This window comes from Pelophylax lessonae (genome assembly GCF_965119305.1).
Source record: "Pelophylax lessonae genome assembly, chromosome: 2".
NCBI lineage: Eukaryota > Metazoa > Chordata > Amphibia > Anura > Ranidae > Pelophylax > Pelophylax lessonae.
The window spans coordinates 549,855,665-549,879,034 of record NC_138769.1 but is presented as its reverse complement, the minus strand read 5'-3'; the positions used below and the strand labels follow the sequence as shown (position 1 = coordinate 549,879,034).

At 44.5% G+C, this 23,370-nt stretch overlaps 1 protein-coding gene across 1 annotated transcript; it reads left to right on the top strand.

Annotated features, from left to right (window-relative positions):
- Positions 1-4,662: 4,662 nt before the first annotated feature.
- On the top strand, positions 4,663-22,834 carry MED4 (mediator complex subunit 4; the record flags this gene model as incomplete). The annotated part of the gene is made up of 7 exons (XM_082246826.1): positions 4,663-4,794; positions 5,994-6,060; positions 8,678-8,848; positions 14,082-14,139; positions 17,122-17,208; positions 18,038-18,169; positions 22,662-22,834. The coding sequence occupies exons 1-7, from the start codon at positions 4,724-4,726 to the stop codon at positions 22,832-22,834; spliced, it is 759 nt and encodes a 252-aa protein (XP_082102952.1). The 5' UTR covers positions 4,663-4,723.
- Between the last annotated feature and the right edge of the window lie 536 nt (positions 22,835-23,370).

Genomic DNA, 23,370 nt, shown 5'->3' with positions numbered 1-23,370 from the left:
TAACAGCATTTTACGTTTTAGGAGATAGACACTTATCTGAAATATGTCATGTACTATGTCTCACAGTCTCTTGTATACTACTGAAGCATGTCCGCATTTTCCAACAACCCCTGCATCATGTCCGCAATGTCCAACAACCCCTATATCATGTCTGCAGTCTCCGACAACCCCTGTATCATGTCCGCATGTCTCCGCCAACCCCTATATCATGTGCGCAGTCTCCGACAACCAGTGGCGGCTGGTGCTCCAAATTTTTTTGGGGGGGGGGGGGCGCAAAATGAAAAATGTAATAGGTACTGCTTTGCGGCAAAAAACGCAGTAAAAAAATTAAATTGCGTGACTTTGAGGTGATGTACAGGCATGGCACAGGTGATGGTACAGGCATGGCACAGATGATGGTATAGGCATGGCACAGGTGATGGTACAGGCATGGCACAGGTGATGGTACAGGCATGGCACAGGTGATGGTACAGGCATGGCAGAGGTGATGGTACAGGCATGGCACAGGTGATGGTATAGGCATGGCACAGGTGATGGTACAGGCATGGCACAGGTGATGGCACAGGCATGGCACAGGTGATGGTATAGGCATGGCACAGGTGATGGTATAGGCATGGCACAGGTGATGGTACAGGCATGGCACAGGCATGGCACAGTTGATGGTACAGGCATGGCACAGGTGATGGTATAGGCATGACACAGGTGGTGGTATAGGCATGGCATAGGTGATGGTACAGGCATGGCACAGGTGATGGTACAGGCATGGCACAGGTGATGGTACAGGCTTGGCAGAGGTGATGGTACAGGCATGGCACAGGTGATGGTATAGGCATGGCACAGGTGATGGTACAGGCATGGCACAGGTGATGGTACAGGCATGGCACAGGTGATGGCACAGGCATGGCACAGGTGATGGTATAGGCATGGCACAGGTGATGGTATAGGCATGGCACAGGTGATGGTACAGGCATGGCACAGGTGATGGTACAGGCATGGCACAGGTGATGGTATAGGCATGGCACAGATGGTGGTATAGGCATGGCATAGGTGATGATACAGGCATAGCACAGGTGATGGTATAGGCATGGCACAGGTGATGGTACAGGCATGGCACAGGTGATGGTATAGGCATGGCACAGGTGATGGTATAGGCATGGCACAGGTAATGGTACAGGCATGGCACAGGTGATGATATAGGCATGGTACAGGTGATGGTAAGGGCATGTCACTTCAATCACTTACCTGCTCTCCTGGGCTGCCTGCGAGACATCCACGGCTCTGCTCCTCTCCTCGAGTCCTCTTCTTCTGACGGCGGCGGGATTCGGAACCGGTCCGGCGGGAACCATCCACGGCGCTGCTCCTCTCCTCCTCGAGAGTCCTCTTCTGTCATCTTTGACGGCGGTGGGCTCTTCAGATCCGTCCGGCAGGAAGGAGATCGGGCGGTGACGGTGCGTGACTGACGCACGCACTGGCACCGCCCCCATTGTGAGCGGGGTCAGGAATCGGATGTCCTGAATGATGATTGGTCCAGGCTGGAGACTGGACCAATCACAGCCAGGATATCACGAAAGTGGGCGTGTCCTAGCGCAATGACCTGCGCCCTGGTGACGCCCCAGAAGGCAGCCAATCGGCGCCTCAGCTGGCTCGAAAACTCCCCTCCCCCCATAGCGACGAATGAGTCCAGCGACCTGGATTTTTTTTTTCCTTTTTTTTTTCCTTTTTTAATCTTTTTTCTTTCCTTTTTTTTGGGGGGGGTGGGGGCGGCACCCCTGCGCCCCCTATGCACAGGCCGCCACTGCCGACAACCCCTGTATCCATTTTAAGGGAGTCTACACAGAGTAATGTGAGATAGAGAGAGGAAAGAGGTTTAGGCAGGAAATCCTGTGCTAGAAGGTCCTCGATGGGGTCAGTGACTAATCGAGGGGATACTGGAAGTTGGGACCAAGCCGCACACCACAGCTGGAAGTAGTGGAAATACATCCATCTAAGGAGCCCAAATTTAACCACTTTACCACTGAGTACTTGAATAGTACTGCGGCAAAGTGGCACGATCCCGTCTGACGACGTAGACCTACGTCGCCAGACTCCTCCCCTGTAGGCGGCGCTCGCACGCCGCCGGAGGCGCGCTCCCGCTGTTTTCATTCACAGCGGGAGTCGGGCCAGGGGAGGAGCAGCTGCGATCGCCGCTGCTCTGCCCCGATCGTCGGGGATCTAGTGTGGAGATCCGCCCGCCTGTGTAAACACAAGCGGGCGGATCTCCTCAGTGACAGAGAGTGACAGATCGGAGTGTTCAGCATAGCTGGACATCCGATCTGTCCCTGTCTCACACAGTCACCCCCCCCCCCCCACACGTCAGTAAGCACCAGGCATACATTAACCCCTCCCTCTCCAATAAAATTAACCCCTTCCCTGCCAGTGTCATTTTTACAGTAACAGTGCATATATATAGCACTGATTACTGCAGTAATGTCACTGGTACCCCCAAAAGTGTCAAAAATGTCAGTCAAGGGTCCGATCTGTCCGCCGCAATGTCGCAGTCCCGCAAAAAAAAAATCGCAGATCGCCGCCATTACTCGTTAAAAAAAAAAACACCAAAAATGACATAAATCTTTCCCTTTGTTAGTAAACGCAATAACTTTTGCGCAAACCAATCAAAATACGCTTATTGCGATTTTTTTTACCAAACATGGGTAGCAGAAAACAAATTGGCCAAAAATTTTAAAAAAAATTGGTTTTTACATCTTTTTTTGGGGGGAATTTCATATAAAAAAATGTTAAAAATATTGTTATTTTTTCAAAATAAACGCTCTTTTTTTGTTTATAGCGCAAAAAGTAAAAATTGCACAGGTGATCAAATACCACCAAAAGAAAGCTCTGTTTGTGGGAAAAAAAGGACGTCAATTTCGTTTGGGTACGGCGTCGAACGACCGCGCAATTGTCAGTTAAAGTCGCACAGCGCCGAATCGCAAAAAGTGGCCCAGACGTAAGACAGCAAAATGCTCTAGCGGTAAAGTGGTTAAAGTGGAACTTTAGTCAGAAAATTAAGTCCTGCTAGATCACTTCAGGCTGGCCCTTTTTGCAGGTATAGCTATGGAAAACATTAAGAACTAAGTGTCTATACTGTTTAAAATCCAGTAATACGCTGTCTCACCCTGCTCTGGACATGCTCAGTTGCTCTCCCATTTTAGGCATTTTTAGGCACTGCTGAGTTTGTAGAGGCCTCCTATACTTTACAGCAAAGGGCACTGCTTCTGTTTAAACTGCAACTGCCATGTTGCTGCACATGCGATCATTTATGACACCACTCGTTTCATGGTTTGACAGTGTGGTTGAGGACACAAGCAAATGTGACCGTTAGTGATCCCAGCATTCAAAGAATGTAACTGTTTTTTTAAACCATTAAATCAATGGGTTTAGTTCCACTTTATGATTTACTGCTGTTTGGGGACTCTTGGCTTCTGCAAAAATGGCAGCTTCCAGCAAGAAGCAAATTGTTATGGGTAAAGTTCCGCTTGAAGTGAATGGTCTGTGTGTTAGACATTATTAAAGACTGCAGTGAAGTTATTGTTTGCAATCGGACAAACTTTATGACAGGATTGGAAGAGGCAAAGATATTTTACTACAGAATATGAGGGTCTATGGTACAGCCTTTTTAATGTTTACGTATATATATATATATACATATACAGTAAAACCTTGGATTGCGAGCATAATTCGTTCCGGAAACATGCTTGTAATCCAAAGCACTCTTATATCAAAGCAAATTTCCCCATAAGAAATCATGGAAACTCAGATGATTCGTTCCACAACCATTTATTTATAAGTCCTTCAGTTTATAGTCCATATAAAAAGATTATAGCATTGCGAGAGGTTATATAACCATAAAATGTCCATCCACAAATAGCCGCTTCCACAAGGGGATTAGAAGCAAAATCCAGCAGGAGCTACAGAGTATGAAAGAGAAGAGAGGCGCCTCTAAGTGTAGCAATATGGTTCCATTTAATGAAGGTACAACATTTAGCAACTCACATGGTTGATGAATAAAACAGGCACAACTAAGTATGCAGGCATCCGGTGTAAAGCTGTCCACATGGACTATCTTCTGCCCTGCCGACTGCCAGTCTGTAATCCTGACCGGGAAGACCACCCTGCAGTAAAGCGATCTGAAAGCGAGGGGCAGCATGGAAGGGATGACGTAGATGGTGGTGTGGAGGACGGTCTATGTGGACAGCTTTAGCCTGGATGCCTGCATACTTAGATGTGCCTGTTCCAATCATCAACCATCTGAGTTGCTAAAGTTTGTACCTTCATTAAATTTAACCATATTGCTACACTTAGAGGTGCCTCTCTTCTCTTTTCTACTCAGCTGTGACTTGAGGCTACTTGTATATCAAGACATCGCTTGTATATCAAGTCAAAATTTATTTGGAAATTTTGCTTGTCTTGCAAAGCGCTCTTAAACCAAGTTACTCTCAAACCAAGGTTTTACTGTATATATATATATATATATATATATATATGTATGTATATATAAATTTAAATATTAAAAAGGCTGTACCATAGACCCTCATATTCTGTAGTAAAATTTGTACGGCTGCCATTAGCTGTGGACCCAGCAGGTGGCGCTGCTCGGAAATAGCGGAGGCCTTTTCAGCCGTGGTCTCCTCTTTCCCCCGGGTGTTGGGCAACTCGTTGCTCCCCATGTTGTGGTCACAGAGCAGTGATGGCGGCCGCCGAGAAGAGCACGAAGGAGAAGCTTCTGTCAGTGCTGGATGATGTGGAAGTTCTGTCCAGGTGAGTCATGGTTTCTCTCCGGTACTGAGTGCGGGGACAGGTGCTGTACACACGGTGTAGCATAGCCCAGGCTGGGCTCAGTATATAGCTGAGAGCAGAGCAGTGCCAGGCACTTGTGTTCATTCATTCTCATGGAGGCTCCTCGGTCTCTGGAGGGTCCCACTGGCTTCTCAGGTAAAGTTTTCTGGCGGACTGCCCGGATTCCTGCCTGGACATCTCGGCTTATTTATTCAGATCAAAGCTGAATATTGAAACTGAATCTGCTGTGAGGAAAACCCTGAGGCTGCCATTAGCTGAGCTCCTCCATCCCTCTCTCACAAGAGGTGTAAAGCTGAACTCCACACAAACTTTCATTTATTTTTTGCAATATGTCAGTGTTGCTTTGGTGGTATTTGATCACCTCCTGCGGTTGTGTGTGTGTTTTTTTTTTTATCTATTTAGACAGACCATATTTAGACCATTTTGAACAAAAAAAAACAATGCAAAAAAAAAAATCGAATTTCTTGATAAATTTAGGGGCCACTATGTATTCCATTTTTGGGGTTTTTTTTTTTTTTTTTTTTTAAAACCAATCAACATATATTGATTGCAAAAGTGACTTCTGTCACAGTTTGGGCAAAGTTTATAGCATCTAAAAACTATGGGCTAGATGCTGGTATTATTTAAAATGTATTTTTACTAGTGATGGCGGTGATCAGCGGCTTATGGCGGGACTGCGAGATAGCAGCGGACACTAATGCCTTGTTTCCACTGAGTGGAACGAAAAAAAACGTTCTAAAACGCCCAACAAGTAAAACCCCATTCATTTAAATGGCTCCTGTTCACACCTGAGCGTTTTGCAAAACGCCTGTAGCTGAAAAAAGTACATGAGCTTCTTTTTGGGCTGATTACCAGTGTTTTTGATAGATGTCAATGCCTGCCTCCAAAAACGCCTGAAAATCGCGGTAAAACGCTACGCTCATGTGTGAATGCAGCCTTAGTGCTTATTAGGGAAATGAAATCTGATTGTCTTAAGCCTAGACACAATTCTGCTTTAATTCAGGTAAGGTAATTGTATGCTGTCAGCCATTCTCTTTAGTTGTTTGTTTGCTTCTGCAGGTTTGCTTTTACAGCAGGCAGCTACAGATTTTACATTTTGAAAACTTGCAGTAATATTTCCGCAGTTTTTATATTTGCTACTACGTGTTCCTCTTTTGCAGAGAATTGATCGAACTTTTGGCACTTTCACGAAACCAGAAGCTAAACCAACCTGGAGAAGAAAATCAAGTAAGCTTTCCTGCATATACTCTACCTTACACTTTTTATATAGCTTGGCTCAAACCAGGTGCCATGTTGGAGCAATAGAAAACAAAACGTTGTGACCTGACTTTCCTTTTAGCCAGAAATGATTTGTACTTCTAAATTGTATTTCCATTTACAATGATCTCTTTAGATGAAACCCCCTTCTTAAAGGATAATCTCCACTTTTATAAAAATGCATTATTGTTTCCAAGTAAAAAATATGCATTTATTATTTATTTTTTTTTACACTGGAGCCTGTAAAGCAGTGCACCCTCGATCAGCAGTGCCAGGATCCTGCAGACTTTCAGTACACTGTCTGCATGTACTTCTGATAGTTGGCAGTTACTGAATTGCATGAAGAATCAAACAAGCACTCACCAGCATTAAAGTGGCGCTCCAGTCGTTTGTGTTTATTAAAAGTCAGCAGCTACAAAAAGTGTAGCTGCTGACTTTTAATAAACAGACACTCGCCTGTCCCAGGATCCAGTGATGTGGTCACCCGAACCGTCGTTTCTCTCCCTCCCCTCTCACTGGCCTTTCAACTGTGCGCTCCCGGCTGTGACAGCTTGCGGCTTCACAGCCGGGTGTGCATGTGCGATTCGTGCTGCACGTCCTGAATGGTCCAGTAATACTCTGTGACCTGTCCCCAGACAATTGCAAGGAGGGAGGGGGAGAGGAGAACTTCTGCTCGGATCACCCTAGGCGATCTGAGCTGAAGTGGGAACAGGTACCTGTCAAAAGTAGGTACAAAAAAATGGCATGCCAAAGTGTTTAAAGTGGAACTTCCTTTTTTGGGTGGAGCTACGCTTATGGATCTGCAAGCCATTGGCTGCGGTGGACGACAGTACATGTAGTTCATTCATTCAGAGAACTCTGGTGTACTTGGCCTTTTAAAACAAATTTTAAATCTAAAAACAGTAGATCTCTGCAAAGTTAATACTCATCTGTCCTGCTGCTTTCGCTGCTAAACTCTTAAGTTGAATGAATAATCTTGCTGAAAGACCATTAACAGTTGATTCTTCTGGAAGTGTCGGATCCCTGGCTTCCCACCATCTTGTTTCATCTACAACCCCCTATGTCAATACAGGATGCAGTAGTGATGTGGGGGGGTCATAGTAAGTGTGAATGTTGGGAAGTGTCAGATATTGAGGAAATTTCAGCAAAAGTGTTGAATGTAGTGCAAAATAATTTGGGAGCCCTTATAAATATATTTATTACGCATTGTAGAGGTCAGCTCTCCTGGAAATTAGATTAAATGTTTTCTTTGAGCTAGTGAATTGAATCACCCTCTACCATCGGGTACTGTAGTACAAGGCTGTGAAAATCTTTTTTTCTTTAAAGATCTTATATTGAAATGGAAGGCCTGCTGTTTCCCAGCCCTCTGCATCACCAAGACAAATGGTTTCAAAAAGCCTTTGATCAAGATACCACCCCCACCAAAAAACCCACCTTGGCCGGCTTTCAGCCCATTGAAAGAGTGCTTGCTTTCTTTGAGGGCCCAGCTCTACTGGAAGGCGCAGGTGATGTCACTGTGCATCAAAAGCTAGGCTAGAGATGGATATCTAATTAGGGGTGGGAGGCAGGGGACTAACAAATGAGAGCAGACCTTCTGTTTTCTGTGGAAAGTCCACTTTAACTCTTAAAAGCCAGCTCCTCTTGAAAGTGATGTTTTCATTCTGGTTTGCTTGCTGTCTGTTTTAATCTCGTGCTGGCTTTTTGTTTTGCTAACTGAGCTTCTGTGAGGAGTTGTTGTGCACCCTTTCTTATGTAAAACCATACTGAGAAGTCTGTTTACTTTATAGTGACGCCTATATTATGATTTTATAAAAGGGTTTGGCGTAGAGGTGCACTGAATGGGAAATTTTGGTACCATAAATGCAGGCTGTACTTAGCTGAAAACAGAAACCAAAAATGTCAGTTTTAAAAAAAAATATATATAATTGTATTATGTTCGACTTTTAAATGAATATGAATTTGTCAACTATTATTGGCTCCTTTAGCTCAAGAAAAATGCATCCCTTTAAAATCTATGTCTTCACACTGGTCCATTGTGTTTCTGTTGTGAGATTAAAATGTTTGCTGCGTTTTTGGTCAGTTCAAAAAAAAAAGCGCACCAAAAAGCACCTCTCCATTGAAATGTGTTAAAAATGCAGAAAGACGCATCAATAACACACCTGTGGTACGATTTTGATGCAGTTTGAGTCATCTGACCTATGAAAAACACACCATAAGCACAGTAAAATCATGGCAAAATTACGTTTACACACCATTTTTGCCCAATGTATTTCGGCAGCCAAAATTTCAGTGCATCTCTAGTATGGAGACAAAAGTTCTTTGAGAACTTAATTTTCTGAAAGATGACGTGTTTCAGTTCACCAGTGCCCACTCACAACTGTTCTTTCAACTTTGAATGGTGTACAAAGCAATGTTTGGGTTGATTGCAGAGAAAAATTCACGGCTTTTGTGTAAACTTTTTTTTTTTTTTTTGTGGGCTCACGATTAATGAATTCGGACAATGCAAATCTTGTAACCGCGGCAGTAATACTATGCATAGTGGGATCAGTTATTTTATTTGGAATCTTTTTTTTTTTTTTTTTCTCAGATTTTGGAGCTGTTAATACAGAAGGATGGAGAGTTTCAGGAACTCATGAAGGTGGCATTCAGTCAGGGCAAGATTCATCAGGAAATGCAGCTTTTGGAAAAGGAAGTTGAGAAAAGAGACAGTGATATCCAGCAACTACAGAAACAGCTGAAAGAGGCAGAACACATACTGGTCAGTGTCCCTTAACGTTCTCTGATCTTCGTTACAGTCACTGGTGTTCGTATTATCCATCCCATTACTCAAGGGTCATGATCCCTCAATGAAGCAGGGCAGAGCCATCTTAAGGTGATATTGAACCCAAAAATGTAACCTATTGCAGCCTACCAGCTGCGGTGACTGCATTTGCTTTCTTGCAGCCACCAAAGCTAAGGATTGGTAAGCTGCAATAAATGACCTTTTTGGATTCAATATCCCTTTTTCACCTTGTGTTCTGGCCAGTAACCCCCTCCTGTATTAGCGTGCACCCACTCTGGATGAAAGAGTACAGAGGGCACATCAGACAACAGCATTGACCATCTGCATGGAAGGGAGTGTTACATTTTACGAGCAGATTTAAATACACTAACAAATTGAGCCAAAACTCCAGCTCACACTTTATAATCATTTACAGAAAACACTTTTTTTTTTTTTTTTTTCTTTGGGATAAATGCTTTACATATAAGCTGATCACTGTAGGTACCACTACCAGTGTTAAATAGCTTGTCACATCCTGTAAATTGGTACATCTGGAAGAGAGCTGCTTGTTTTGAAAGACTTTTTCGTCTGAATCAACAGGGGAAAACAGAAGTAGAAAGCCCAAAAAAGATAACTAATGCACCCATCACATATACGACTGGCCATAGGTTCAAAGCTTTGCTGATTTGGCAGGAACCAGTGGAGATTCAAGCTGTGTGTAGGCAGGCTGAATGTACCATGTTGACGAACTTGGGTACAACCAGCCTGCCGGAATCGCTTGCGATTATAGTTAGCAGCTGCTATAGCCGCTAGCAATAATCACTGTCTTCTGGCAGGGACTGCTTCCCCTTCTGGGAGCGGACACTTGCTTCGCAGAATGGATTCCCCTATCAGCACTGTCTGTGTTAATGTGGGGGTGGGGGGGGGGGGGAATCATGCAAATTTCTTTCCTGCAATCCGTGGCTGTAAGAGAAATTTTGCTCAGTGTATGGCCTGCTTTAGGACTTGCTTTTGGGTATAATACAGCTTTACAATGGAAGGTATTTGCAGAACATCACTTTGATTTCATATCCGAGTAAGGTTTGTTTGTTCCTCATACATGACGCAAAACTAGTGTACACCACTACTTCCAGTGTATAGCACAGATCAAGTTTTAACATTTTAGAACCATTATTTCCACACTGCATACAGCTCTTTTTTGGTCTATTTGACCATTTTCCGTGCAACATGTGGGAGCCATGAATTTTGTGCTGTAGGCCTTGGGGACTAAAGAGACGATTTAACCAGACAGGTTATAGTGAAGTGAGATTGAAAGACCTGCCAACTCTCCTCTAAATCAGTGCAAAGCACAGTAGAGCCTTTTTAAAACTGAAGACATTACTCTTTCGTTCATTGACTGACAGAGCCTTTGATCTTCATAACCATTGGGTTATACTGCCCCTAACATTAGTAGGCAGAAAAATAATCTGGCTACCCTTATGGGCAGTCCCAGGGGGTATACTCCCTCTCCCTGCTATAGGTACTCCAGTTTTTTTTCTCTGCCTCATCAGGAGTAAGGACCTAGTTCCTTGCTGGGATCTCTGGTCCTGGCAATTTTTTTCTTTTAGATAGAATTTTTTTTTTTCTCCCCCCTGTGAGATCTACAATCAACTACCAGACTGGGCGATGGGCTGGATAATCTAGATCCAGCGGTCACCCCAGTCTGGCCAGCAAGGGCGCGCAGACCTCAGCTTCATGCTAGGTCGGCCGTGACATAGCCCCATCGAAAGGGGGCTGGTCTGCGAGTTAAATGCCTCGCGAGGTTGCATACGACTGGTCCGAGTCGCAGCGTTCCTCCTGATACAGCCCCCCCATTTTGATGGAGAGGGGTTCTGTCGGGAGCGGTGAGTAGTTGCCCCCCCCCCACTCCCCCTGGAGGGTTTTGGGGTGCATGTGGACCGCTCTTTGGGACAGTCGGACCCCCAGAATCCCCTCCTTGCAGTCAGGCACCCGCTTTCGTTCGTCCCCCATCTTATTCCCCCCCCCCCCCCCATTTATGCTGGGGCTGTATGGGTGGTCTGGTCCACCTCTTGGCGATGGGGGCTGGGGGGGGGGGTGCACCACCGGCGGATCGGCTGTGCAGGGGGGTTTGTACCTGGTCCTGGACCCGTCCTGCCTGGGTCTGTCCTTGAGGCCTAGGGATCCATCCTAGGTCCCTAAAAGCCTTGTGGTTCCGCCATTTTGTTGTAGCCCGCGTTTCAATGCTTGACGGCCATGTCTGTGTAGTCCGGCGGTCATTTTGCACTGGTTTGCCATTGAAAATGGGAGGTGGCCATGACAGTGGAGCCCTGTGGGTGGCGGGTTTTTTTTTTCCGATGGTGGGACCCCCTCCTCCCCCCCCCCCCGTGCTGGCTCCTGGATCTTTTTACTTCCTGATCGCTGCGCGATGGTGCTGCCAGCACGGTGGGGGTTGTCCCTTGCAGGTCTTAGACCTTTTTTGTGGGGTCCCCCTGTTGACTCATGGTGTCTTTGGAGCACATCTCTCCACCTGATTCCCCCCCCCCCCCTCTCGGAGGCTGCGGGGCCCTCCGGGTCCCAACCATCCATTGATGCACTGATGGCGGTCCTGGAGTCCTTTGTGTCCTGGGTGGAGGTGGCTTTCGGGCAGCGGCCTTCCCCTGCCACATCTTTCTCATCAGATCTTGAATCTGATTCGGCTTGGGTCGCCCTGCTGGATCTGCAACCACGCATCTGGAATCCTCCTCATAGTGAGGATGGTTCCTCTTTATCTGCAACACCGCACAAAAAGGCGCTGGTGGACGCACTGATTGTATCTGTGTGTGTGTGTGTGTGTGTGTGTGTAACCTTAAAGATGGAGGACGCAGCTGTGACGGAGGCGCAGCTTCCTTTTGTCACTCACAAGCACTCCAGAGGGGCAAAGATGTTTAGTTCTTGCCGTATATTTTGCAGAATTGTCGCTAAAGAGTGGGGACAACCAAAGTATCCCCTTGAGGTCCCTAAGTGCTTTACTAATTCTTTGTAATATGATGGACCAAAGAATAGTTACTGTACTAACTTTTTTTTTTATTTTTTTTAAATAAAAACCATTGGAAGATAAAAACTAAAAGGGGGGAAATAAAATGTCCCAGGTCCATGTTGCTTACTTAACCCTTTGACTACCACCGACGTAACTCGTATTGGGGCATAGAACAACTTCCAGCTGGCCATGTCCGTGTGATTTTTGTCGGCTGCATTCCCCCTTTTTTGCTATAAGCTCATAGTCACTTCAGTGAAGTTATAGCCAAACTGTCCCCTGAGCTCTTTTGTGAGAGAAAGAATTGCTGTAAACCCAATGTCACCATGGCCTGTACCAATCGGGGACGGTCTTGACAGACGTTGTCTGTGCACATCATAGACACAACCTGGGTTGCTCCTACAACTCCATATGCATATAACTGCTTGGTTTTGTGATCAAATGCATAAAGCCCCCAGCGTCTGTCTGCCTGTCACTGATTTGTACAGGTTGTTACCTACAGTACTGACTGCTACCCATGCATTGCAAACACCTCTGACTCCTGGGTGCAGAAATCGGCCCCTTCTTGATGCTGTATGATCCTCTCCGGCGGTGTGAAAGAGGCGGAACCCCCCCATCCCAACACGCTACCAAGATACTGAGGGCTCATTCACAACAGTGGGCACGTGTTATGGTGTTCACAAGCACTGCAGTGCATTGTTACAATGCATCACACTGCTTGATTTTTGTTTTATCATTTATTCAACTCTTTGCATGGTTGTGTTGCCTTGTATTTCTGTACATTGTAATGCACTGCATTGCAAAAAAAAAAGTTAAATTATGCAGGCACACACATGGTCATGGGATTGGATGTTGGCACAATGCATAGGTAAAAGCCAACCTCCAGATTGCCTATTTAAAGGTTTGTGTACCCTTTTTGGTTTTCAGTTTCACAGAAAGGCAATTATTTGTTATTAACCCAGTACAGTTTTAGATTTAGTAGGAATTTTATGTTGGGTTTGTGTGCGCTAATAACTAATTTAGTATGGAGGGTTTTTTCTTTATCAAAGATATCATTTTGATAGACGTTTATGAAACTATCATGGGACCTACATCTTTTTTTTTTTTTTTTTTTTTTAATCAGGACTTTGTTTTTTAGAAAAATATGGTTTGTGGGTTCTTTTACAAGCTCTAAAAGCTTATAGGGGGGGGGGGGGGTTGTAAATGTATAAGAAAACTGCAAAAATGGTCTGGCTTCCTGAGGTGTGGAGTGGAGTGCAGGGCCTGACGGCAAAATGGATTAAACAGATACATGGTTGGTTACGGATTTTTGCTGTCATTGGCTCCATTCACATTTTGTCATTTTAGGTTCTCGGGCAGAATTGCTGCGCTTCTGCATGCCATCTCTAATCACAAAACGCATGTTCCGGTGCCATTCATCTTCTGTGGCACCTAAAACGCAGTGTTTTTAGCAAGAAGCTTTTCACCCAAAAAGGAGCATGAGCTTCTTTTGGGCGAGGAGCGTTGCGGATTGCCGTGTGTGTATGTGTGTGTGTGTGTGTGTATGTATATATATATATATATATATATATATATATATATATATATATATATATATATATATATATATATATATATATATATATATATATATATATATATATATATATATATATATATATATATATATATGATATATTTTGTGTGTGGTCCTCACCGCAAAACAGTGCTGCATTTAGGTGCCATTGAAAACTAATGGTACCCGAACTTATCTTTTTGTGATTTTTAGATCCTGGGCAAAATCGTGGCAATTCTGCTCGAGATGCCAAATGTGAATGACACCTAAGGCTTTATGTACAGTACAGTGTTTTTTTTTTTTTTTTTTTTTTTTTTTTTTTTGCCAAAACTCAACACTATAAAAGCCTGTGTGTGTGTGTATGCATAGGCTTTTATAAGAGTCTAGGTGCTGCTGTGGTTAGGGGAGCTTCAACCTCCCTCTCCTAAACATGGAAGAATTGCATTCAAGATAGAAACCTTTTGACCACCGGCCATAAAACACTGCATAATTGTGCTGCATTTTGCCTTTTCCTGCGGCCATTGGTCAAAGTAGGCTATGTGTACATGAAGCCTTATTGTCTGGTTCTTGAATGGGCAGGAGAACATTAGAAGGGAAACGTGTTCTTATAAACTCTTACGTTTAATTTAAAATACACCAAAGATGTTTTCATTTCTTACCAGGCTACAGCGGTATACCAAGCAAAAGAAAAGCTGAAATCGATAGACAAAGCAAGAAAAGGTTAGTGTGCCTTGTTTTTGTTAATAGCTTCTCCATCAGTGGTCCCCAACCTCCCCGGCCTCAGTGACAACAACCCCTTCACGGACTGGGGGGGTGGGAAGGTGTGTTGGTGCTGCTGTTGCCGCTTACCTCTGGTGGGTGGGAGGGTTTTGTGCAGCCTGCTGCCTCTGGGGGAAGGGATGGTGTGCTACCTCCAGGGGGAATGTGCGCACAACCTGTTGCCTCTTGAGAGTGTAGGCATGAGAGGTGCAGCCTTTCACCTCCTGGGCCGGCCTGGCTTTCCTCTCTTCTTCTCCCCCTTCCTCCCTGTAGGTAAGGTGACCACAGAGGGGGAAGGGAGTAGTGGTGCTAGGAGAAGCGCCCCACATCCCGGGGGTTACATCTCCAATGTTTCTAGATGAGCTTTTTCCACTTTGATACAGTTTCTATTGTAAAGATTGCTATTGCAAAATAAGTTTTCTGATAACTACGTATATGCATTATATGTGCCTTTTACTGTACGGTACTTGGGTTTATATGACCTGTTTGTAATTTTTCCACATTAAGCTGTGTATACATGAGGCTTCAGTTTGTATTTGTATTGGGGCGGTGTCTGCAACAAACATTTTTAACACTTGCAGCTTTCTTAAAGCCTTTTATGCACCCTTTACCTTGGGGCTGTCTAACATAGATCCTACTGGGAGTGCTGGTTTTTGCCTTTTTAAACAAGCTGCGCACAGGTTTATACCACGTTCTGGTTGGGCTGAAACTTTCCAAAACCTGACTGCTAGGAACTGCCTTAAAGTGACAGGTTGCACTGCCATTATGATCTTGGTTTAACATTCCCAAACTGGAGATTAAGGGTGCTTAAAAACGTTTCAAATAAAAAAGAAGCTGCTCAAGGCAATCTGAAAGCTTTGCAAATGCTTTCTAAAAGTTTGCTGTATACACATATGTAAACTAAAATCCATGTACTTTTATGTATGCAGACAAAGCTTTCCGGCAAAATTTAGAGGGGGAGGTACAAGCTACATTGCTACCAAGGAGACTTAAAATGGTCACTTTTTTCCCATGTGTTTTTGTTTTTACTGAGTTGTTTGCCTCAGTCCTGTCACTGTTAAGACAAATTGGGCAGCATAAAATAAAGAAAATTAATGCAGAAAAATTGCAAATGAAGGCATTGAAATAAATTAATCCAGGGCTTGACAAATTTGCTTGAAATTTAGGAGCCAGTTTTTTTTTTTTTTTTTTTCTTTCCACGCATGCTGAATGGCTGGCTTCTGTCGAACCAGCTGCCATACACACGGGCCGAATGGTGGCTGATGAACCAGCTGATGTTGCCCGGCATTCAGCCCGTGTGATGGGCAGTGGCTCACTAGGGAAGGACCGTGCAGGTGGGGGGCAATATGTGATCCAGTAACTCATGCCACCTTAGGCCCCTTTCATACGGGCACCTCCGCTAAGCAGAATCCACTTGCTCAACGGGGATTTCTCCGCTGATCCCAGCTGAATAGGCGGTTGACAGGTCCTGTCCACTCTGCTTTCACAGGTACCCGCTCCCACTTCTGCCCGGCCGCCTAGGCCGCTCCCACTTCTGAACATAACACCTCCTCACTGCCTGTCAAATACCCTCTGAAAAGCCACACACTATGGATCACTCTTTAGAGGGCTTCTGTATGTGTAAACAAGCCAAAACTCCTGCATGGAGGCAAAGCTTCACACTGGATTTAGAGGAAATAAACCAGTCACACCAGGATTCAAGAAAGAGAATGTACATCCCTTGTATGTAGACAATATTTATCTTAGGTTAAGCTTTAAATAAGCAAAGGGAGACGAAAACCTTCCCTGCATATGATTCTGTACAACGTGTTTTAGGGACATGGTTGGTTATGAGATTACTTTCAGTACAACAACCAACGTGAAGTATCCCCAGAAGGATTTTCTACAATTTTATAAGTTAAGCATAGATTATTCAGGGCAAAGAGACGTGTCTGTAATAAGGCCCACTTCCTGGCCAATTAATACTCTACTACGCCTCAGCGATCTCCTCCTTCCTGTTGCAGCTTTTACCAAAATCCCCATTGTTGGCTTATGTTGGGAGTTTGGGGTTGTAGTGATTGTAGACTCTCTATCATGTGACAGTGCCTGCTGCTAGACCCAAGCACTGCATCATGGGAGCAACACATGCTCTTCTGTACCTGGGAACAACAAGTATTTGGTACAGGAAGCCACAGAAAAAGGGTCTGCAGTGGAGTGCTGGAGAGGGGAGTATAAACTGTTAGTTACTTTTCTTTGAGTAGACCAGTGTCTTTTAAGAGTTTTTAGCATAGGTGCCTTAAAGAACTTCACCTAGTTTAAACAAAAATTAACAAATGCACATTTTTTTTGCAGGTAAAAAAACATGTGCATTTGCTTTCTTTTGTTTTAGGAGACTGGAAAGCATTGCATGATGCCATGCAGGTCCCCTGCAGACTGTAAAACTGCCTGCCCGTATGATGTACACGCAGACAGCATACACTGACATGAAGAATCCAAGAAATTGAACTACTAGTGTGTTCAACAATTCCTTGGCAGTCCATTGAGAATGAACTAGCCACAAAGACTTGTAGTTTTCCCATTCACTGTGAATGGATGACGCGGCCGTGTGGGTGCCGCTTTTTTTTTTTCTTATTGTGGCAGGGGGGTCCTCCGCTCTATGCCAAAAGAGGGGATCAGGGGGGGTTGCGGGGCCAGTAAACTTTAACTTGTTACATGTTACACCCTGAATATGGATGTAACCTGTTACAAAAGGTGAACTTGTCTTTTTGATAGCATTTTTTTTTTTTTTTTTTTCTTATTGCTGGTAACCCCAAGCCAAATAACGGTCTAAGCTTTAGGCAGCAGAAACCTAAAATACTAACAAATTTTGCCAAAGACTTCTCAGTTTAATTCTTTTAAAAAGCCAGCAGTAGAAACCATTTTTGTACTTATTTGGTAAAAAAAAGACATCATTTTGTTTTCCAGGTGCCATCTCGTCTGAAGAACTGATTAAGTATGCCCATCGGATTAGTGCAAGCAATGCAGTGTGTGCTCCACCAACATGGGTTCCAGGTAAGGAATTTTTGTTTGTTTTATTCAACCCGGAGTTATAATCTGCTAGGGCACACAGCTTTATTGCCAGCAAGAGATACTGTCATGAAAATAACAGACTGCTGCTAGAACAACGCTGAACATAACCTGCAGCAGCCTCTTGGACCCTCCCATCACAGAATAATCCCTAGCCATTCTGACAGGCAAAGCCTCCCCCAACCAATTTTTGTATTGGCTCCATATTATGACTGTAGGAATGTCGGGTGGCATGAAGAAGCAGACAAGCTTCCGCAATGATCAGGAGTTATCAAAGTTTTGCCTGCCAAAATGGCCTGGGATTCTGCTGTTTACAGTAGGATATTGGAGATTTCTCCTTTGGGTGCCTTTTTATATGTTCTGAAAATTTTCTTTTCTTTAAAGTAAATTAGTTTTAAGTCTGAAATTTTACACTTGGCAAATGATAGGCAAAACTCTCTGATTCTCAACCCTCAAGTCTTCCTATTGATCTGATGCCTTCCTTTACATTAAAGCACACTAGGAACATGGAAAGAGCGAACCCCAAGCACATGATTTTGGAGGGGAACATTAGATTTACGTATAGTTATCTGTAACTGTTGAGCTGCATTTTGACATTTAGCTTTCACTTAAAGTAAAATGCTCATGTATGTTTTTTTTTTTTTTTGTGACCATAGTTTATTTTATTTAAAGCAGTCAACATACGACAACCATCTGATGATGGTTTAACCCACCTCTGTTTGGCATAAGATGTATTCATTTTATGTTGTCCTGAATTATGCTTTCAGTATAGCTGCATTTCATGTACATGTGTTTTTATATTTCTTCATTGAAGGTGATCCACGTCGCCCTTACCCTACAGATCTTGAGATGCGGAGTGGATTATTGGGTCAGATGAGTAACTTGCCTACAAATGGTGTTAATGGGCATTTGCCTGGGGATGCACTGGCAGCAGGGAGACTACCAGGTAAATTGAAGGCATTTTCCCAGCTTGGTAGGAAACATGTTGACGTGGATGGTATCTATTTAATCCTAACATTAAAAAAAATGGGGGAAGGAGTTTTTTGTTTTCCTGACTGAGCATTCTACAAACCTGTTTAGTACAATACTCAATATATCTTTCAGTATGTTTTTTTAAATGATTGTGTATATGGTAGATTTTTGAATGTTACTGTTTGTTTAGGTATTTCAAATTATGAGAGTTAAAAAAAAAAGTTAAGAAAAAGTTACACGTTTACTAAAAGGTTGACATTATCTAGAAAATGTAAGACCTTTTACTTTTACAGAAGATTTTATTTATAAAGGTATTTATGACAGCCTAAGAAACAAGATAGAAATATGGGAGCTGCGATTGGCAACTCATTAAGTACAAGTTCTAGGACTTTCTAAACTTGCTCTTTAAAAAACAAAACGAAAAAAAAAAGTAAACAGTGGCATTTTTTATTTCTCTTTTGTTCATTGATGGACACAGCATCTTATCTTCTTGACCATTGGTTTATACTGCCCCCTACAGAAGTAGGACACTAGGCAGGAAAAAGCTTGTCTACATTCATGGGGCAGCCCCAGGGGGTATACTCTCAGCTATAGGCACTCAGTTTTTCATTTTTTTTTTTCCTGCCTATACAGGAGTAAGGACCTAGTCCCTTGCTTGGATCTCTGGTCCTGGCAATTTTTTTTTTTTTTTTTTCAATTCTTTTTTAAATTTAACTTTTTTCCTATCTTTTTGTTCCTGTGAGAATCAACTATCAACTGCTGGACTGGGCGACGGACTGGACAATCTACATCCAGAGGGTCCCCCCATTCTGGCCTGCACGCATGGACAGGCCTCAGCTCTGCCCTAGGTATGCCACTGGACGGGGGCTGGCCTGCGAGTTAAATGCCTCGAGGGCACAAACGGCCTGGCCTCGGGCAAAGTCGCAGCATTTCTCCCATTCCGATGGATCGGTGGTCTGCCAGGAGCAATGCCTATCCTGTTCCCGATATGGCAAGTAGCTGTCCGCGCCCCCCCCCCCCCCAAGTAGCCGTCAAACCGCTATTTTCTTGTAGCCTTTTGTGCTGTAGATCGGCGCCCATGTTTGTGTAGTCTTGGCGGCCATTTTCTTGTGGTGTTCTCATTAAAAATAGCGGCGGCCATGTTTTTGAAGCTATATGACTGATTTTGGTGGTGGGAGCCCCTCATCCCCTAGTGCTGACTCCTGGATCTTTCTCTTCCTGATCGCCGCATGATGTGCAGTTCGCCTGGTGCTGTAAGTGCCTGATCGGTGGTGGTGAGTCTTTTTGTGGGTTTTTCTCTCCCTCTGCTTCCCCCCTGCCTTTGCGGATCAATTGGTCCAGGGGATACAGGTTGTCTGTAATGCCTCTTTGGATGCGGCTCCTTTTATTTCTGGACTGTCTGTCTCAGCGGTGATCCTTCAGTGTATTATCTGGCTGAAATGCTGGCCTTCAGTGTATTATCTGGCTGAAATGCTGGTCTGTGGATAAGACTTCTAAGAAGGCCTTATCTGATCTCCCATTTGTGGTGGGGGATCACCTGTTTTGGAGCTTCCTTGGATGACCTTAAGTACCTCACAGGGGGGGAGAGTACTCTTCTGCAGACTTCCAAGGGCAAGGATCCCAGTCGTAGATGAGGGCTATTCCTCTCGGCTCAGAGGCCTTTTTGTCCCTCAAGGTCTAAAGACAAGGGATCTAAGCTCTTCAGAGCCTCAATTGGAGGTTCCAGGAGGGACCTGGTCTGGCAAGTCACGAGCGTGCTCCTCCAGACCTGCGGACAAGGCTTTCCTCTGCCTGAAGGGGCGCCGGATCCATGGACTTCTCTGGTAAAGGACAAGTGGGCCCTTTCAGTCTTATCCTTCAGAAAGGTTCTTTCCTTCCAACCTGCACTTGTCCTCAGATTGCTTATGGGGTCTCTTTGGGGTGGTGCAAGACCTGTTAACTTCAAGGGGTGATCCAGTTCTGACTTCAGAACGTTTTCAGGGTTTTTACTCAAACCTACAGTTCCCAGGAAGGAAGGCAAGGTACGTCCAATTCTGAACCTCAAGGTGCTAAACTGCTTTGTGCGGGTACAGAATTTCCGAATGGAGTCCATTCGCACAGTAGTGGTGTCCCTACATCAGGGGAATTTTCCGCTTCTATCGACATCCAAGGATGCTTACCTTCACATTCTAATATGTGCCGGTCACCAGCGCTTCCTCCACTTTACCGTGGGCGAGGAGCATTATCAGTTTGTGGTGTTAACCTTTTGGTCTCGCCTCCGCTTCTTGGGTCTTCACAGAAGTGTTGGCCCCGGTACTAGCATTGTTGCGTCAGCGGGGGATCGCGGTACTGGGGTACCTAAACAATCTTCTGCAAGCGGTGTCTCCGACTGCTCTGATGGACAACCTGGAGATTACTCTGCGAACTCTTGAGGCAGTTCGGCTGGATTTTAAACCTTCAGAAGTCTGCACTGGTTCTGTCCACAAGACTGGACTATCTGGGTCTGACTCTGGACTCTGCCTCAGCCAGAGTGTTTCTTTCTTTTGTTCAGCAGACTGTCATCCCTCCGGGCTTGCATACGTGTGCTGGACCTGATGGCATCTACCTTCGAGGCGGTTCCATTTGCACAGTTCCACGAGATCTCTGCAAAGATTCTGGTAAAATGGTACAAGAATACTTAATCTCTAGACAATATGATCCTGTTGAGCTGGGGTATGAGAGGGTCCCTGATCTAGTGGCTTCGTTCTCCAGCACTTAGACAGGGAAAATCCTTTCTCCTCCTGTACTGGACGGCTGTCACCACGGATGCCAGCTTGTCCAGGTGGGGGAGGTGTCCTCAGCAAAGATAGCGCTCAGAGGGTCTGGACTCTTCCTGAGTCCAGACTGTTTATCAATGTACTGGAACTCTGTGCGATCAGACTTTGTCGTCAGGTGTGTCCATTACACATTCAATCACAGTTTCACGGCCGGGGGCCTATGTCCATCGCCAAGGGGGGCATAAAAAGTGCCTGGCGGCATGGAAGGTAGCTGGTATTCTAAGGTGGGTAGAAAGATTCGTTCCAGCCCTCACTGCGGTACACATTCCAGGGTTGGAAAATTGGCAAGCGGATTATCTCAGTCGACAGGCGTTGGACCGGGGGCAATGGTTGCTTAATCTGGAGGTGGACCTGTTTGCCTCTCATCTCAACAGGAAGATATAGAGGTTTGTGGCACAGTTTTGGGATCTTCTAGCCGACACTCAGGATGCCTTAGTGGCTCCTTGGAGCCAGTATCGTCTCATTTACGCCCTCCCCTCTCCTCTAAAACTTCTGCCAAGACTCCTGCGCAGGACTGAGGCAGAAGGGATTCTGGTCATTTTAGTGGCTCCAGACTGGTCTGGTATGGCTGGTCACCGATGCTCCTTGGAGACTTCCTCTCAGGGAAGAGCTGCTGTCCCAAGGGCCAATCTTCCAACTTGCTTTACATTTGCTGGCTTAACGGCTTGCCGTTCACCTTACCTGGATGTTCTTTGTTCCTTCCAAAGGTAGTCTCTGATTTTCCATTTGAATGAAGACGTGTTACCATCCCTATTTCCCAGGCCTAAACATCCTAAGCAAATTGCCTTGAATTTCCTTGATGTGGTTTGAGCAATCAGGGTGGTACCTGGCAGCTACAGAGTCTTTTCAGAAGTCAGACTCACTATTTGTACTCATGGATGGACCTTGCAAAGGGTTGGCTGCTTCTGCTGCGACCATTTCCAGATGGATCAGAAAGACAGTGATTCAGGCTTATTCAATTAAGGGTCAGGTTTCTCCTTTCCCTGTTAAAGTGCACTCTACTCGGGCGCTTAGTGCCTCCTGGGCTTTCCATCGTCAGGCATCAGTGATGCAGGTTTGCAAGGCGGCTACCTGGTCGTCCGCACACTTTCACAAACTTTTATAAGGTGGATGTGTTGGTATCTGCTGATGCTTCTTTTGGCCGCAAGTTTTTGCATGCTGCTGTTTAGAGGACCTGGTCCTCTTTGAGGGTGTATTTTAATTTTTTTCAGGTGAGCTCCAGTTGTTCATGGTTGAGCTCCATCTTACTTGGTTAGCTACTGTTTAGCCTTGGGAAGTTTTTTTTTTCTTGCTGTTCCCACCCCTTATGTTTGACACTGCTTTTGGGATGTCCCAATGGTCAAAATGATAAGGAGCTGTGTCCATCAATGAACGAAAGAGAAATGGGGTTTCTAACTTACCGTAAAATCCATTTCTCTGATGTTCATTGACAGACACAGCACCCACCGCTCTGAAGTTGGCTTTCTGCAGACACTGCGTGTAACAAAACCGAGTGCCTATAGCTGAGAGTGGGAGTATACCCCCCCCGGGCCTAACTCAATGGTCAAGAACTGAAGGAGCTGTCCGTCAATGAACCTCAGAGAAATGGATTTTACGGGAAGTCAAAAATCTCAATCTCATTGGACAGGTTCTGCTTAATTTAGTTTGATAATGTATGTTTGGTCTTCCCAGATGTCCTGGCTCCCCAGTACCCATGGCAGTCGAATGACCTGGCAATTAACATGTTACCGCCAAATCACAGCAACGACTTCTTAATGGAATCTCTGGGGCCCAACAAAGAGAATGAAGATGATGTTGAAGTGATGTCTACAGACTCCTCCAGTAGCAGCAGTGACTCAGACTAAAGCTGTATACGGAATGCAAACTTGTGTTGGGAAACATACATCATGAATCTTCCATTGATGGAAACTGAACTTTTTTGCCCCACTTTGCTTAGTTCAATGAACTGGGAATTTTGTATGTTCATTATGTTTAAGTGGAATTTGTAATTTTTGTATACATGAGGATCTTTATTTTTTTTCATTTTTTTTTTTTGTTTTGTCCCATTATTTGCCATTTATATTTCCATAAATGGTCTTTGTGTTACCCACTATATTTCTGTAGCAAGAACAAGTTGGCACCACTGTTATTGTATATAAGTTCCTGTGCATACCTGTGTGTATGTATATAGGTTTGTGTTTACACATGGTGGTATGCTTGTATATGCTAAAGTGTACATACTGACAATGTGACATTTCTAAATATAGATTTTTGTAATGTAAATTTGAATGCTGTTGTATGTTCTTTATACATATTTTATACATTGTAAAATGTACAGGAAGTCTAATATTTGGCTTATATTTCTACCTGCAAGAGAAATGGATAATAAAATGCTGTAGGC